Source organism: Hakea prostrata, chromosome 8 (assembly GCF_041222555.1).
Source record: "Hakea prostrata isolate BN-2017 chromosome 8, UWA_Hpros_2, whole genome shotgun sequence".
In the NCBI taxonomy this organism is placed as follows: domain Eukaryota; kingdom Viridiplantae; phylum Streptophyta; class Magnoliopsida; order Proteales; family Proteaceae; genus Hakea; species Hakea prostrata.
In genome coordinates, this window is record NC_142607.1 from 52,031,749 (window position 1) to 52,047,392 (window position 15,644).

At 37.9% G+C, this 15,644-nt stretch overlaps 1 protein-coding gene across 1 annotated transcript; it reads left to right on the forward strand.

Annotated features, from left to right (window-relative positions):
• Positions 1-3,185: 3,185 nt before the first annotated feature.
• LOC149008522 (phytochrome B-like) lies at positions 3,186-10,082 on the forward strand. The gene is given in 7 exon segments (XM_089167245.1): positions 3,186-3,206; positions 3,417-4,704; positions 4,707-5,411; positions 6,103-6,223; positions 6,225-6,908; positions 8,110-8,150; positions 8,153-10,082. Coding segments are annotated over 7 exon segments (3,150 nt in total). The 3' UTR covers positions 8,443-10,082.
• Positions 10,083-15,644: the final 5,562 nt, after the last annotated feature.

Sequence of the window (15,644 nt, forward strand, 5' to 3'; positions counted from 1 at the left end):
CAAGTAATCCAACGGTTATCTAATTTAAAATAAATTTGAATTTTATTTAAATCCACCCATAAATTTGAATTTTATTTAAACTCTAATTTGTTGGGTAACCTTTGGATTACTTAAATGTCACATGACACAATCCTATGAGGGAATTGCAGGGAATTGTAGGGAAGGGAATTAGAGAGAATGTGAATCCGCTTCCACCCTTCAAGACCATGGTAGCTCTCATCAAACTTCTAAGTGTATCTATTTATAAATGAAATCTATGTGGGTTTTGTTTTTAACTTATCATTATGGGTTCTTGAATGAGTTTTTCACTTCTGGGTTTTCTTCTTGTACAAATCAGGTCTTACGAGAGACTTAATGGGTTTTATCTAATGGATATTTATATATGCTGTTATTCTTTTCAAATATGAATTTCATACATTTTTGTCTGAAACCTTTGTTTTTTTAGAAAGAAGTAGCTGATAATATTAATAAAAGGAGATTATAGACGATAATAAGTTTTGCCAGAGGCGTCACTATAAACAAGCTCAGCCAACCTAGGCAGAAGAAGGTTGATGAAACCTCTCTCTTTCCTTTCTTGCTTTACCAATGAGTAATGGTTTGATGAACTTTACTGGCTCAAGTGTTTGTTGTTTCTGATGCTGACCGCGCCCTATTAAACTTATGAATTTGTTCATTTCTTTTTAACCCCACCTCAACACCTAAAATAAAAAAAGAATCAGACTCTATACCTTGAGGGGGTGTCAGTGCTTTAAAGTTTCCATTTTTTTTGAGGTGCAGTTTGCTCTAAATTAAAAGAATACTCATAACCAACGGGGGTTGATCCAAGTGGTAAGCAGCTTGGTTCGCTTAAGCAAGGTTTTGATATCGAATCCTTGTGGGCAAAACTTTGGGTGACTCACCCATCAGAACGGTGTGTTGGTTTATAAACGTGGCAAACAAAAAAAAAAACCTCTAGAAATACAAACGGATGTAAACCAAAAAAAAAAAAAAACAAAAACAAGAACAAGACAACAAATTAGAAAAAAAAAAAACAAAAGGAAAACACCAAAAGCCAACAGGGTAGAAAAATGATTAAAACAAAACAACAAAAGCATTAGAAAGAGGAACAAAAAACAAAACCACAGAGATAACAAGACAAAACAAACAACAAACCAAAAACAGAAAAAAACAAAAAAAACAGCAAACAAGGCAAACAGCAACACAACACACAGCAAAAGAACCAAAAAGAAAAAAAAGAAGAAGAAGAAAAAAAAAAAAGAAAAACAAAAAAAAAAAGAAGAAAAAGAAGGGAACAAAAGAAAAAACGGAAAAACAAAAGAAAAGCCCCCCAAGAAGACCAAAGAGGGGCAAAATAATACTAGACTATAATTATAGTGGTAATTTGTACAAAGTTTATAAACATTTTTCTTTTAAATTAATATATTTTAAAAATTTAATTTTTCTACTAAAAAAGTCTAATATATAGAATGCATTAAGTAGATTACTTTAAAATCTAGATGGTTAATACAAGAAATGAAAATTTGACATTTGTTCGTGTGGTTGTTTTCATTTATATATGAAAATTCAACACAAAGCTAATTCTCATCATGACCCTCTTTTCCAATAGATAAAATACCCATAGGCTAATTTTGATGCTAAATACAATTCCATGTTTTTTTTCAATGTTAGTGGAGATCTTCTTCAGCAGATGTTTCAATCTGCTCGTTCACTTATCTATCCTATCCACACTCATATGAGCATGAGACTCACACTATTCTGTCCAATGAATGCCGATCATTTCTCATACAGGAACACCCGTCACACTTTTTAGCCACAAATTCAGGTGGGACCATAAATAAAAGATAATTTAAAAAAAAAATTAAGAGGGGTGGAACCCATACTAGCCCCTAATATTCGTGGTTAGGAAGCGTCCCGTCAAGGGAGATGATCTGGATTTTTGTCTAACATGGGCAAACCTATCAAGTGTGGATCCGACACTCATGTGAGCATAAATGGATTAGTGGAGGAGTATGCTAGATTATTAGTGCCTGTGGGTTACAACTTACAAGAGCTTTACTGTCTGTAATGTTAAAAAATTATCACAATCCAAGTCACCAAGAGATGTGAAGCACAAGAGTGTGCATAAATCATTTGCAGAAGAATCGAATGGAGAAAATTTGCGGAGGAAAGATTTTTACCTTTATCATATCATTATTAACCAGGTCGAACTATTTGCATATAATTATGTTTAGCCAAAATTAATCACAATTTTTATTCATATGGATAAAAGTAGAGAACTTTATCGAACTAATGGCGTAAATGTATCTTAAAATTACTAAGACATGCATTGTCATTTTTTTTGACTTCATAGATGAATGTTAGCGAAGAACTTCTCAACCTAGTCTATCCCTCCATTCATCTACCAATATTCACATACTTACATTGTCATGCTTGACATAGAAAGACCGGTGCAATACGGGTCTTGCATTCATGTGAGTATGGGCAAATAGGGGGTGGGTACGCTGGGTTAATAGGTTTGTTGGACTCAATGAATGTCGAGGACTTTGAATGCACAGGACCGTCAAGCTAGCTGTCAGATCAGAATTTTGATCTTTATCATTGAAAACCAATGGTCGAAATATAATTTGTATGTAGAATTTCACTGAAACCCCGACTTGATGGTTGACCCAAACAAAATTCGAATGTTGGCTAAGAGGTTAGAGTTCGAATCCCCTTAAGGCCAGGGGCAAATGCCCGCCTATATTAATTATATAAAGTTCCCCTGAGGAATAGTCGAGGTGCACGTAAGCTGGGCTAGATGAACCTCAAATCAAAAAAAAAAAAAAAAAAAAAAAAAAAAATGGAATGTCGGCTTTTATTAATGCTCCACAGATTTGCAGACCTTGCTTGGGTCATGAGCATATCAAGCCAAGCATTTCAGGAGGTCTGATCAGAATTTCGATCTTGACCGTCAAAAATCAACGATCGAGATTTCGATCTCGACCAAAATATTGAATCGTACGGTCAAAATTTCGGTTTGATGGTAATGCGCATGAGCGAAGCAAAATTACGTACTTGCATGAGCCATTTTTAGCTTTAACGGGATAGCATTTGTGGCAACCCGGTGCTCTTAAATTTCACTTGTTTTGTCTTATTTCTCGCGCCAACCTGATGAGCTTCCTTCCTCTACAACTCCCAAGGCCATCATGGCATCATCATCTTCATCTGTAAAAGGCGTGAAAAAAAAGTGGAGAATCACTCCATTATCGAACATTTCCAGTTCCATCTTCGATTTCTTCGAGACTGAAAGAAAGAAACTTGAGAATTGAAGGCGTCATCCACCATCCACCTAGCCATAGAAAGAAAGAAGCATGTAAAAGCTACGCTTTTCATGTAGCACAGAGCTCGGAACTAGTTTTAATGGATTCGAGTAGCAGAGAAATAATGCTCAACAAACCCGTTCCTTAGGCGGAAGCAGCGTCCAATCCCACCGCGGAGACTCCATGAGCAGAGCCACCGCTCGGTACACTTTGGACGCTCGTCTCCATGCCGTCTTCGAACAGTCCAGCGAGCCTGGTAAGTCCTTCGACTATTTCCAATCGGTTCAAATCAGTGAGGAATCTGTTGCTGATCTGCAAATCTCTGCTTACTTATCCAAAATTCAGAGGGGTGGTTATATACAATCCTTCGGCTGTTTGATTGCAGTCGACGATTGTAACTTTAGTGTCATTGCTTACAGCGAGAACGCCACCGAAATGGTCGGCCTGAATCCGCAGTCGGTCCCTGCCCTCGAGAAACTTCAAACGCTCGCGATTGGTATTGACGTTCTTACGGTTTTTGCCCCATCTAGCTCTTCTCTCATTGGGAAAGCTCTCCGTGCTCGGGATATCAGGTTATTAAACCCTCTCTGGATCCATTCCAGGATTTCTGGTAAACCCTTTTACGCCATTTTGCATAGAATTGATGTGGGGATTGTAATTGACTTGAAGCCGGCAAGTACTGGGAACCCAACTCTTTCGATTACTGGTACTGTGCAGTCGCAAAAGCTCGCAGTCCGAGCCTTCTCTAGTCTGCAGTCACTTTCCGGTGGGGGTATCCAGCTTCTTTGTGATGCAGTGGTTGAACAAGTGAGGGAGCTAACAGGGTATGACCGGGTTGTGGTGTATAAGTTCCATGAGGATGAGCATGTTGAGGTTGTTGCCGAGAGCAAACAACCTCATTTGGAGCCTTATTTGGGATTACACTATCCTGCTACTGACATACCCCAGGCAGCTAGGTTCTTGTTCAAGCAGAATGGGATCAGGATGATTGTCAACTGCCATGCCACTCCTGTTCAGATTATTCAGGACGAAAAACTTAAGCAGCCATTGTGCTTGGCTGGTTCAATGCTTCGGCACCCACACCGGTGCCATGCCCATTATATGGCCGAAATAGGCTCAATTGCCTCATTAACATTGGCTGTAATTATCAATGGGAATGATGAAGAAGGTACTTCTGGATGTAACTCTATGAGACTCTGGGGCCTTGTTGTCTGTCACCACTCTTCTCCCCGACATATTCCATTCCCCCTGCGCCATGCCTGTGAATTCCTAATGAAAGCTGTTGGGCTTCAATTGAACATGGAATTGCAATTAGCATCTCAATTGGCAGAGAAAAATGCGTTACGCACCCAAACTCTTTTGTGTGACATGCTTCTTCGAAATCCCCCTACTGCAATTGTCACCCAGTGCCCAGCATCATGGATCTTGTCAAGTGTGATGGGTCTGCACTCTACTACCTAGGGAAGTATTACCCACTTGGTGCCACTCCCACTGAAGTGCAGATAATGGACATCATCAAGTGGTTGCTGGCTCTTCATGGGGACTCAACAGGTTTGAGCACAGACAGCTTGGCTGGTGCTGGATACCCTGAAGCAGCCTCCCTTGGTGATGCAGTTTGTGGAATGGCTGTGGCTTATATCACTTCTAATGATTTCTTGTTCTGGTTCCGGTCCCATACTGAAAAACAAATAAAGTGGGGAGCATGCTCTTCATTTAAGTCATTCTTGGAAGTGGACAGGAGCCATAGTTTGCCATGGGAGAATGCTGAAGTGGATGCAATTCACTCCTTACAGATTATAATGCGAGACTCATTTATAGATGCTGAGAAGAGCAACTCCAAGGTTGTGGCCGATGCCCAGCTTGGGGATTTGGAATTGCAAGGTGTAGATGAGCTTAACTCAGTTGCTAGAGAGATGATTAGGCTGATAGAGACGGCAATTGCTCCTATTTTTGGTGTGGATTCCCAGGGCTGTATAAATGCTTGGAATGCAAAGGTTGCAGAGCTTACAGGTCTTCCAGTCAAGGAAGCCATGGGGAAGTCACTGGCTCAGGACCTTGTTCATAAGGAATCAGCAGAGGTTGCCGACAAGTTGCTATTTCATGCTTTAAGAGGTAAATCCCTTGTGTAAATATTTATTGTTACTGGTAGTTCTAGATCTTTTTCCAGAAAATAATTTTTTGGGGCAACCAAAATATGGATTTAATAAATAAACAAGATTGTTAACCAAATAATGCTTTTTTGTTGAACTTATTTTATATTATAGCTTATTTAGCTGGCATGAGAAGTATTATTGAACCAGGGAAAGTGGAGAACTGGATAACTTGTGGTGTCTCCCGTAATTTCTCATTATGTTCTACATAGAAAACATGTATTTGCACATAATTTTACTCCTATTTCTTGTTTTTCTCTCTTTCCTCCTTTCAACTTGTTTGTGTTCACCTCCTTGTAAGCTGAATTTCATTGTATGCCATTCTGAAAATGTCCAATGTCCTTTTCAGGAGCTTATATGCCTTCATATGTTATTTCATTTTGATTAAGGACATGGACTTTAAGAAACTTTATTAAGGCAATATCACCACCAGTGCATGGGAAGAAACTAAGAAAGAAGAAGGTAAAGAGGGTAGGGTATATCTATATCTATTTATTATAATGATTAATTTGACAATAATGGTATTTCAGATGTTCCATATAAATGACAAACCAATGCAGGACCTTATTCTTTTTTGGGTCAACCAGGATCTTATTCTTAACCTAAAGTTAATCTAGTCTGGAGTTTCCGTCGCCTAATTCAGATTTGTGCAGGTGAAGAAGATAAAAATGTAGAAATAAAGCTCAGGACTTTTGGCTCGCAACAACTTAGAAAGGCTCTTTTTGTAGTTGTCAATGCCTGCTGTAGCAAGGATTACGTGGGTAACATTGTTGGCATGCTTTGTTGGTCAGGATATCACTGGTGAGAAAGAGGTGATGGACAAATTCATTCTTATACAAGGTGACTACAAGGCTATTGTACATAGCCCCAGTCCTCTGATACCACCTTCATTTGCAGTAGATGAGAATATGTGTTGCTTAGAGTGGAACACAGCCATGGAAAAGCTCAGTGGGTGGGGAAGAGGGGATATCATTGGGAAGATGTTGGCTGGGGAGGTTTTTGGCAATTGCTGCCGGCTTGAGGGCCTAGATGCTATGACTAAATTTATGATTGTGCTGCACAATACAATTAGTGGACAAGATACAGACAAGTTTCCATTTGCTTTCTTTGACCAGGATGGAAAGTATGTGCAGGCCCTTTTGACGGCAAATAAGAGAGTTAATATCGAGGGCCAGGTTATCGGTGCATTCTGTTTCTTACAGGTTGCAAGCCCGGAACTGCATCTGGCTCTAGAAGTACAGAGGTGTCAAGAGAAGAAAAGCTTTGCAAGTATGAAAGAGTTGGCCTACATCTGTCAGCAAGTAAAAAATCCTCTAAGTGGGATAAAGTTTATTAATTCAATGTGGGAGGCTTCAGACTTAACAATGGATCAGAAGCAATTTCTTGAGGCAAGTGCTTCTTGTGAGAAACAGATGCTGAAATTAGTTACAGATGTTAACTTGGAAAGCATTGATGAAGGGTGAGTTCCCTTGTACGCTTATTTGTTTGGTTGTGAGTTTATTTTATGACTGTGTGCTTCAATACTGCAACATTGTAGCAGCTATCTGTTTGTTAAGATGCACAGTGGTCACCTTCAATACTTTCAGGGGTTAATCCCATTCTTTCTTAGTGTATCTAGGAAAACAAGAAATGACTGACTCCTGCTTCAACTCATAATCAGTATCAGCTTTTACAATTGGCAGAGAACCTTAAAAGGATTAAGTTATTGGAAAACAGAATTATGGAATAGATGGAACAACAAACATAATTACAAGGAAAAGGTCAAGTATGCCTGGAGATATATGGATTCTCAGTAGAACAGATATACAAATAGGAAGAACAAAATGAAGAAAAGGATAGTAGAATGCTCATTAGCTTTGAGCTGGAAGCAATGTAGGAGTCAGTCATGTTCATTTGCAGAACATTTAACATCATACCTTCAAAGGAACCTGAATATGGCTCATACTAGCAATGAGCAAGCAGAACTAGTAAGGTCTTTGGGCAGATGTGTCATGATGCTCCTACTCAGTCAGAAACTCAAAAATAAAAACTACAGTTATAGTTCTCTTTTTCTAACCATGCACTGACACTTTTCTAAATGCAATGCCATTATTGTTTAAAAATCAGTGGTATGTTTGCTATTCTCATTATTATAATTAGATGCAGGGGTGCTAGGCTAACCTGCATTTCTGGTGGCTTTAACATGTGCATACTTCTTCTTCCTATTCTTCCCCCTCCTGTTAGTTCTGACTTTCTCTTAATACTAAATGGCATTATCTGATTGTGATCCAATGCTTAAAGTGAACTTTGGACCTCTTAAGGTGCTTCCTATGGAATTTGACCAAAGCTACATCTTAAAAATACTTCTTTGCCACTGGTGGCCTAATACTATGCATTACTTTGGTGATTGATGAAATGAAGTTAGGCCCCCTTAAGCATTTGAAATCATCAATTTGTGTAGCTTATATGTTGATCTTATCAAGTAGAATTTAAGGATGGATGAAATGCCACATAAATCATTGGTTTTCATTCTCGTTAGATCCATTACAATTTTATTACTATTCGTCAGTAGTTTTCATGTCCATTGCTAATTGAGATAGTGCATTCAAATATGCACAAGTATATACATGTTGCTATTTGGCTGAACATGAACTGAGACTTCCCCCTTATTTTGGAAACAGTTCCTTGGAGCTCGACAAAACTGAATTTTTAATTGGAAGCGTCATAATGCTGTTGTTAGCCAAGTAATGGTACTGCTAAGAAAGAGAGGTTTACGGTTAATCCAGAACATTCCACAGGATATCCAAGACCTGGCTGTTTATGGTGATCAAATAAGAATCCAACAAGTCTTGGTTGATTTCTTGTTGAATATGGTTCGGTTTGCACCATATCCAGAAGGTTGGGTAGAAATTCAACTTCATCCTAGTTTGAGGCACATCTCAGATGGATTAAAGCTTGTGCATCTTGAGTTCAGGTCAGTTAGCTTTGTACTTGTAAAACTTGTTGTAATGTGAGGAATTGCTCCTCTCAAAGTTAAGTATTCACAAGACCCCAATAGGGTATTTATAGTTGCAACCTAGTTAAGTCCTATACTAAGTACGAAAAGGAAATATAGAAATAAAACTCTAGACTTATGAGGAAACATAATCATATTCGAATTAGGAAATCTCAGTCCATGTTTTCAACACTCCCCCTCAAGTTTGAGCATAGATATTTATCATGCCTAACTTGCTCATAATGTAATTGAATATCTTCGTGCTCAAGCTCTTTGTGAGCACATCAGCCCGTTGCTCGTTTGAAGTAACAAAGGTGATATGGATCAGTCCAGCCTCAAGCTTCTCTTTGATGAAATGTCTGTCAATCTCCACATGCTTAGTCCTATCATGCTGTAGTGGGTTGTGAGTTATGCTGATTGCTGACTTATTATCTGAGAATAACTGTATAGGAACCTCCAAATCTGTCCCAACCTCTTGAAGCAGCCCTTTAAGCCATAGTACCTCACAAATGCCTTGAGCAATCGCTTAAACTCAGTCTCGGCACTGGACCATGCAACTACAGCCTGTTTCTTGCTTCTCCAAGTCGTAAGGTTACCTCCCACATATACACAATACCCAGAGGTAGACCTCCTATCATCTGGACATCTTGCCCAATCTGCATATGTATATGCCTCAATCTTCAAATGTCCATGAGCTAAAATTAAAATTCCTTTTCCTGGAGTAGTCTTCAAGTATCTCAAGATCCGATATATTGCATCCAAATATGAGGAATAGGGATCATGCATATACTGGCTAACAAGACTAACTGCAAATGTGATGTCATGTTGTGAGATAGATAGATAAACTTTCCCACTAATTTTTGATACCTTATCTTGTTAATTGGTTCTCCTTCCTTTGCCTTCAAGTGTAGGTTAGGCTCAATAGGAGTCTCAAGCAGCTTACATCCTAGCATTCCAGTTTCCTTAAGAAGATCCAATGTATACTTCCTATGGGATAGAAATACACTGCTATTAGAATATGCCAACTCAAAACCTAGGAAATATCTTATTTTCCCATATCTTTGATCTCAAATTCAGTTCCCAAAAAAGTCTTTAATGCTGAAATCTCATCCTCACTACTGCTTGTGATCACAATATCATCCACATATACTAAAAGTATAGTAGTGTGGCAACCATCTCTTTTAATAAACAAAGTGTGGTCTGCATTGCTCTGCTTATAGCCATTAGATATCATTGCTTTATGGAACCTTCCAGACCACGCTCTTGGAGATTGCTTCAGCCCATATAAAGCCCTCTTTAACTTGCACACTTTCCTATAAGTCTCTGTAGTAGAATACCCGGGTGGTATATCCATATATACCTCTTCTTGGAGTTCTCCATGCAAAAAGGCATTCTTCACATCTAATTGTTGTAAACTCCACCCTTTATTAATTGCACATGAAATAATAGTACGAACTGTGTTCATCTTGGCAACAGGGGCAAATGTCTCCTGGTAGTCAACGCCATAAGTCTGAGTGAAACCTTTGGCCACCAATCTTGCCTTGTACCTTTCAACAGTCCCATCTACCTTGTACTTGATCACAAACACCCATTTGCACCCAACAGTCTGCTTTCCTATGGGCAAAGTCACCAAGTCCCACGTGTTGTTTTTTTTTCCAGAGCTTGCATTTCCTCATCCATAGCTTCTTTCCAGTTTGAGTGAGATAATGCCTCTTGCCAAGTATTAGGAATAGAAATAGAGGACAAAGAGGAAATAAAACTTTGAAATTCTGGAGATAGAGACTGATATGAAACATAATTGGAAATAGGATGTTTGGTGCAAGTTCGAGGCTGCTTTCTTAATGCAATTGGTAAGTCTAAATTAGGATTAGAAGAAGGGTCAAAGACAGACTCACCTGGAGGAACGGATAATTTTGACTGGCTTGGTTCAGAAGGGGTCACTTGTTGCTTTTTTGATAGGTCTTCAGAGGTCTAGTCTCCCCCTGTATATCATCCACTAGTTGTTTCTGTCCGGTCATTCCATCTTCCAAAGGAGGATCATCTGTAGGAATCTCAGGAGAAATATCGAAAGGAGGAATCAACATTGGAACCTCTTCACTAAAACTCTCCCCCTGAAGAGGTGTAGGGAAAAAAAAGGAATTTGTTCCTGGAACACAACATCCATAGAGACAAAAAACGACGAGAACTAGGATGATAACACTTATACCCCTTCTGTGTAGGAGGATAATCCAAGAAAATGCACTTTAACCCACGAGGATTTAATTTTCCATGAACATGGTTCCGGACAAAGGCAACACATCCAAAAACCTTAGGTGAGACTGTAAAGACTACTGTACCTAAAAGAACCTCAAGGGGACAACATTGGTCTAAGACTTAGGAAGGCATGCGGTTAATTAGATATGCCGCAATAAGAATGGCTTCACCCCAAAACCGAAGAGGCACATGCATAGAAAACATGAGGGAACGTGCTACCTCAAGTAGATGTCTATTCTTGCGTTCGGCAACCCCATTTTGAGGTAGAGTGTCGACTCAACTAGTTGGTGTATGATGCCATGGTTTTCCAGTATTATTTCCTCGAGTTCGTCCTATATTCTGTCCACCATAAGTGCCTCGAGAAATTGTTGCCAAAGCTGAATTTTCTATAGAGTTATTGGTACTCTCCCTTGCAACACGAAGAACTCTTGAAAATGTGTCAGCTAATGTGGGTACATGATCACTACCAAGAATCTGTGCTATAACTGCCTCAAACTCCTTTCCAAGACCTCCCAAGAAACCCATAACAGCTAAGTGCTCTCTTTGATTTTGTGTAGTTTTGACATCAGAGGAGATAGGCAGAATAGAGTTAAGTTCTTCATACATTCTTTTAAAATCTGCAAAATATTGGGTAATATCTCTACCTTTTCTATCTACTTGATAAAATTCCTGGGATAATTCGTAGATTCTAGCCAGATTATTCTGACCAGAATACAACACATTCAAATACTCCCATAATTCCTTCACAGTTTGTTAGTGAGTCACCAAATCTATAATATTATCGGCCAAGGAATTAAACATCTGCCCAAGTATTCGTACATCAACGATTGCCCAAGTATCATCATCTATGGGTATAGTCTTAGTCAAATGATCTATCTGTCCCCGTCCAGTAAGAACAATTTTAACTATAGCCCTCCATTAGTGGAAATTTGATCCACCCTCCAATTTTTTCTCAGTTATCCGATGAGAGGATGAAGAAATAATTTCAGTCATAGTATTTTTACTTGAAGTTTCTCCCATATCAAACAATTTTAAAATCAAATCCCATAAATCAGAATCAGAAATCAGAAATCAAAATCAGAATCAGAATTATTCCCAAATTAATCCCAGATTCAGATTAATCTTATAAACATAAATAAACCAACTTGGACCACTTGAACCAACTTAAAACCAAATCAAAGGAAAGCAGAAAACTTATCTCAGGTCTTTCAACACGATCGATCTTTCCTTTAAACCACCGAAACTCAAGACCAAACCTGAAAGCTGATCGCAGGTCTTTCAACACGATCGATCTCTCTCACTTTTAAGACAATCGATCTCTCTCACTCTTTCTCGAAGTCGAAGTCTCGAAGTCTCAACACAATCGATTGCTTCTTTTCCTATGAAGCAGAACCGACAGCAGCCACATCAGCGACGATTGCTTCTTCTCCTAAGAAGCAGAACTGAAAGGAACCACGATCGATCTCTCTCACTCTTTAAGACAATCGATCTCTCTCACTCTTTCTCGAAGTCTCAACACAATCGATTGCTTCTTCTCCTATGAAGTAGAACCGATAGCAGCCACACCAGACAGATTCAAAGCTGAATAAAAAATTAAAAAAAAAACCAGAAACGATTGCTGCTTCTCGATTGCTTCTTCTCCAGTACCAGTTTCTTTCCTTTCTATAGAATCGAAAGGAATAAGAGGACCTACAGCTCTGATACCATGTTATTTTGAGAAAGAATAAGGTGAGGAATGAGGGAGAGGATGGAAGCCACAATTTAGGTGTGGAGGCTCTTCTTTCTTGTGAGCACTCCTCAAAGTAACTTTTTTATTTATAGGCTAATTTACAAGTCTATCCTATATAGGAAAGCATAAACCTATTTCAATGGGTATAAAACTCTTAATTCCTACCACTCTTTCCTATCGAGAGTTAGCGCAAAGTACTAACTCTAGATGGATCAATCCCTTCATAAATTGCCCTTTTCTAACAAGAACAAAAGAAAAAATCCATTGCTCTTAAAAGCTCCATCAAAGATGATGAAAGCGATGAAGAAAAAAGTGACTCTGACAGTGATACTGCCCTTATCACAAGAAAGTTCAGAAAATTTCTAAAAGGAAGGAAAGAAAGGTTTCCATCCAAAGGACAAGGGTCAAAAGAATTCAAAGGTAAAAACTCATCAAAAGGTAAAACTCCATCTACTAACAGTCAAGATGTTATTTGCTTTGAGTGTAGAAAACCAGGACATTTCAAGAACGAATGTCCTACTAAAGGGAAAAAGAAGGCGTATAAAGCCGAAGTAATCTACACTACAAGTGATGATGAAGAAGAAAGTGAAGAGTTCGATGAAGAAAAGATTAACTTAGCCTTGATGGCTAGTTCACATGAAGAACAAGATCATTAGATAAATTCCATATATGATAGTCTTGATTCTATGCATGATGAAAATGATATAGATAACATTGATGAAGAAGACTTAGCTAGTGGTTTTGAAACTCTATACAATTTCAGCAAGAAAATTGAAAAGAAAAACAAAATCTTAGAAGAAGAAGTATTATCTCTAAATGACACAGTAAGTGACTTACGAGAATACATTAAGAGAATAGAAAAAGAAAATAATGACCTAAACAAAAACAGTGTGAAATCCACAAGTGAGCAAGAGGATCTAGATGGTCTTCTAGGAGAAGTACATTATCTCAATAGCACCGTAATTGAATTATGGGAACATATTGAGATAATAGAACGAGAAAATGTAGACTTAAACAATTCTCTTGTCAAATTCACAAATGGTCAAAAGAACTTAGATAGTTTTCTAGGAACCCCCAAAAAGAATCCACAAGACAAAGAAGGACTAGGATTCAATAGTGAAACTTTAACTCCTAGAAAAGGGAAAGAAGTTCGATTTGAAAAAGGGACATCCAGTAAGAACTCCTTACCAACACTCAAAAATGTTCAAGGAAACATTCAAGGTGGGAACAAGACTCAACCTCAAACAATCAAAGGAAAGATTGAAAAGAAAAATTACTACTCCCAAAGAAAAAGGGAAAATGGAAATCAAAAGAATGGACCAAAGAATAATCAAGGACAAAATCATCATAATCAAGATTCTTCAAGAAGAAATGGTTGAAATCAAAACAACTATGACCATAGGCAGCAAAAATTCCAAAATTACCAAAATGTCCAAAGCCAACATCATCAATTTTGGCCAAACCAAAATCAAATGATGTTTGGTTATAATTGGCCATATCCCTATTTTGCACCCTATGAGCATATCCCTCAACCTCCAGTTATGCCATATATGCCACGCCATCAAAAACCTAGAAGAAGTGTAAACCTCTTTAAAAATACAAACAAGATAAATGGACAAAGAAGTCAAAACTTCAATGGACCAAGGAGACAAAAACCTCAAGTCCAAGAACCATTTGACATTTGTGATCCAAGATCTCAAAGACCAAAAGGATATCAACCTAGTTGGTTCAACATGGAACCAATAAGAACTAACCAATTTGGACCCATGTAGACGTGGGGACCATTGAACATCTATCCCTTCTTCTGTAGGTTTGCTTGATAAACACTCAAAGAAGTGAATGGTACATTGATAGTGGTTGTTCCAAGCATATGACGTCAAATTTAAAGCTCTTCACAAAGCTTTGATCATATGATGGAGGATGCGCCACCTATGGAGATAATAGCAAAGGAAAGATAGTTGGCATTGGTCAAGTTAATATTGGAGGTACATTTATCTCAAATATATATCTAGTTGATAAACTATCATATAATTTGCTTAGTGTAAGTCAATTATGTAGCATAGGTTATAAAGTCACATTTGATGTTTGTTTTTGCTATATGAAAGATGTGAATGAAAAATTAATCATTAAAGGTATTAGGAGAGACAACATTTATACTTGTGTGTTCAATGAATCGTCTCTTAATATGACTTATCTCATGTCTCTTGAAGAAACTCTAATTTGGCATAGAAAACTAGGTCATATAAATAAGAAGCAAATTGAAATCATTGCATCAAAGAATCTAGTTAGAAATCTTCCAAAAATGAAGTTTAACAAAAACTATTTTTGTGATGCATCCCAGAAGGGAAAACAAACTAGAGTATCTCATAAGTCCAAGAACATAGTCTCTACTAGTAGACCACTAGAATTGTTGCATATGGACTTATTTGGACCTATTTCCATAGCTAGTCTTGGTGGCAAATACTATACTTTTGTTATTGTTGATGATTACTCAAGGTATACGTGGACTTTATTTCTAAAGCATAAAGATGATGCCTTTGAGGAATTTATTATTCTTGTTAAAAAAATTCAAAGTCATAAAGGATACCTTATAACCACTATCTAAAGTGACCATGGAAGGGAATTTGACAACAACAACTACTTTGGAGAATTTTGTGACAAAGAAGGCATAACTCATAACTTATTTGCTCCTAGAACTCCCCAATCAAATGGAGTAGTAGAGAGAAAGAATAGATCACTTCAAGAAATGGCTAGAACCATGCTTAGTGAATTCTTAATGCTTAAGTATCTTTGTGCAGAAGCCACAAGCACCGCTTGTTATACCTTAAACCATGTGCTAATTAGAAAATTCCTAAACAATACACCATATGAACTCTATCACAACAAAGTTCCTAGGGTTAATCACTTCCAAATATTTGGATGTAAGTGCACTATATTGAACACTAGAGATCCTAAAGGAAAATTTGAAGAAAAAGTTGATGAGGGAATTTTCTTAGGATATTCTCAAAACAGTAGAGCATATAGAGTACTAAATAGAAGAACCCTTGTTGTGGAAGAATCAATGAATGTCACATGTGATGTATCTCCACCTAAGGATAAATATAAACCTCTAATTGATGAGGAAGATGATGGAAGGACTGAACAGGTCATTAGGGAAAAAGTGGATAACCAATTCCTAGAAGAACCTCGAAATGTTCCCGAAGATAGTAGGACCCCCTCTCAAGAATTACCTAAGGAGG